Source organism: Vombatus ursinus, unplaced genomic scaffold (genome assembly GCF_900497805.2).
Source record: "Vombatus ursinus unplaced genomic scaffold, bare-nosed wombat genome assembly UNPS02014768.1, whole genome shotgun sequence".
Taxonomy (NCBI): Eukaryota; Metazoa; Chordata; class Mammalia; order Diprotodontia; family Vombatidae; genus Vombatus; species Vombatus ursinus.
In genome coordinates this window covers 3,828,696-3,830,136 of record NW_020954546.1, presented here as the reverse complement: position 1 = coordinate 3,830,136, position 1,441 = coordinate 3,828,696, and the positions used below count along the sequence as shown (strand labels likewise).

Here is a 1,441-nt window from a genome sequence, read left to right as displayed (position 1 = left end):
ACATCATTCATTCTAATAACCTAACCCGGAGGTATAAAATGCTTGTTGCCACCTCCCACCCCCATCCCCTACTCCCTGGACCATTTCTAATCAATTATTTAAAGAATATCATTGGCTGTTGGGGCTCATGTTTGGTTTTACTAATGAGCAGAGCCTTCTGACTAAGGTCCTTCAGCCTCAGTATTGTGTGGAAGGAGTAAATGCAATGGCCGATAAGAAGAGGCAGAGGCTGCTAATTCTGAAGAGTTTTTTTATTGATGCATTAGAAGGTAGAGTCTAGTAGCATAGGATGGCAAAGTTCAAAGTGAGGACTTGAGCTTGAGGACAAGATGAAGGGAACCAAATAGAAGGGGCTAGTGCCTGCCATGTTTGGCCCAAGTACCCTTGCTTCTTCTGACAAAGGATGGGTAGAAGGACAGGGAAGGGTTTGGGGACACAAAGCAACTTGAAGAAAGGGTCTACTCATGACCCAGCTGGAAAGCAGCTGGATTATAGACTGATAATAGGCTGATCTGACCAAGAAAGGTAGGACTGTCCAATGCCTCCCCAGTTGTGCAGCTCTTATTCCTGGGCATTGGGAATCGAAGAGCTCATGTTCATTGCTTGTTACCTTTGAAGTAGGAGTAGAGGCCCCGGGCAGTGAGGCCTCGCTTTCCTCCCTGAGCCTGGCCTGCTTCTCCAAGCTGAGTGGACTCCTGACCATGATTTTTTGATTCTCTTGCCTGCAGATTACTCTGGTCCTGCTGTTGAACCGCTGTCTCCCTTGTCTGATGTCTGTTCCACTCCTGTCCTCCAATAGTGGGTTCTTGGGTCTGGCAGTCATCACTGTCCTGTAACCCTTCTGTCACACTGCAACTTGTCTGACTGCCACTACAGCCCTGTCTCCCAGACAAAGAGCTCTCCATCTGGGTGTGACCTTGGCCCCCCAGCACTGGTTCTCTTGTTTGTTGGCTCCTTTCTTGGCCCCATCCCTGACTACCTCCTGTCTGGGTCTGGGCCCGTTCCCCTGTTTGAGTTTGAGTCTGTCCCCCTAACACTGTTTCTCTTGTTATCTGGCCCCTGTCCTGTCCTTGGGACTCTGTGCCTCTAGTCTGGCCATAGCCAGTTTCCCATTGTTGGGTTACAGTATTCCCGGTCTGAGTGATCCCTGTCTGAGATTGACCTCTAGTCACTGTTACCCTTGCCTGATGAGTCCTGCCTTGATCCCTGATCTGAGTGGTTCCGGTATGAATCTGAGACTGACTTCCAGTAATGGTCTCTCCTGTCTGATGGGTCCTGCCTTGCTCTCTGGCCTGAGTGGTTCCAGTGTGAATCTGAGACTGACCTCCAGTCCCAGTCTCCCCTGTCTGATGGGTTCTGCCTTCTTCCCTGATCTGAGTGGAACCAGTGTGAACCTGAGACTGACCTCCAGTTACAGTCTCCCCTGTCTGATGGGTCCTGC

General features: G+C 50.3%; 1 protein-coding gene across 1 annotated transcript in view; it reads right to left on the bottom strand.

Moving 5' to 3' along the window:
* Positions 1-236: 236 nt before the first annotated feature.
* The window catches only part of LOC114043302 (cornulin-like), a 6,541-nt gene continuing 5,336 nt past the window's right edge, over positions 237-1,441 (bottom strand). The window contains exon 4 of the mRNA XM_027862380.1: positions 237-1,381. Within this exon, the coding sequence (XP_027718181.1) occupies positions 597-1,381 (785 nt within the window). The 3' untranslated portion in view covers positions 237-596. The remainder of the gene's footprint in view (positions 1,382-1,441) is intronic.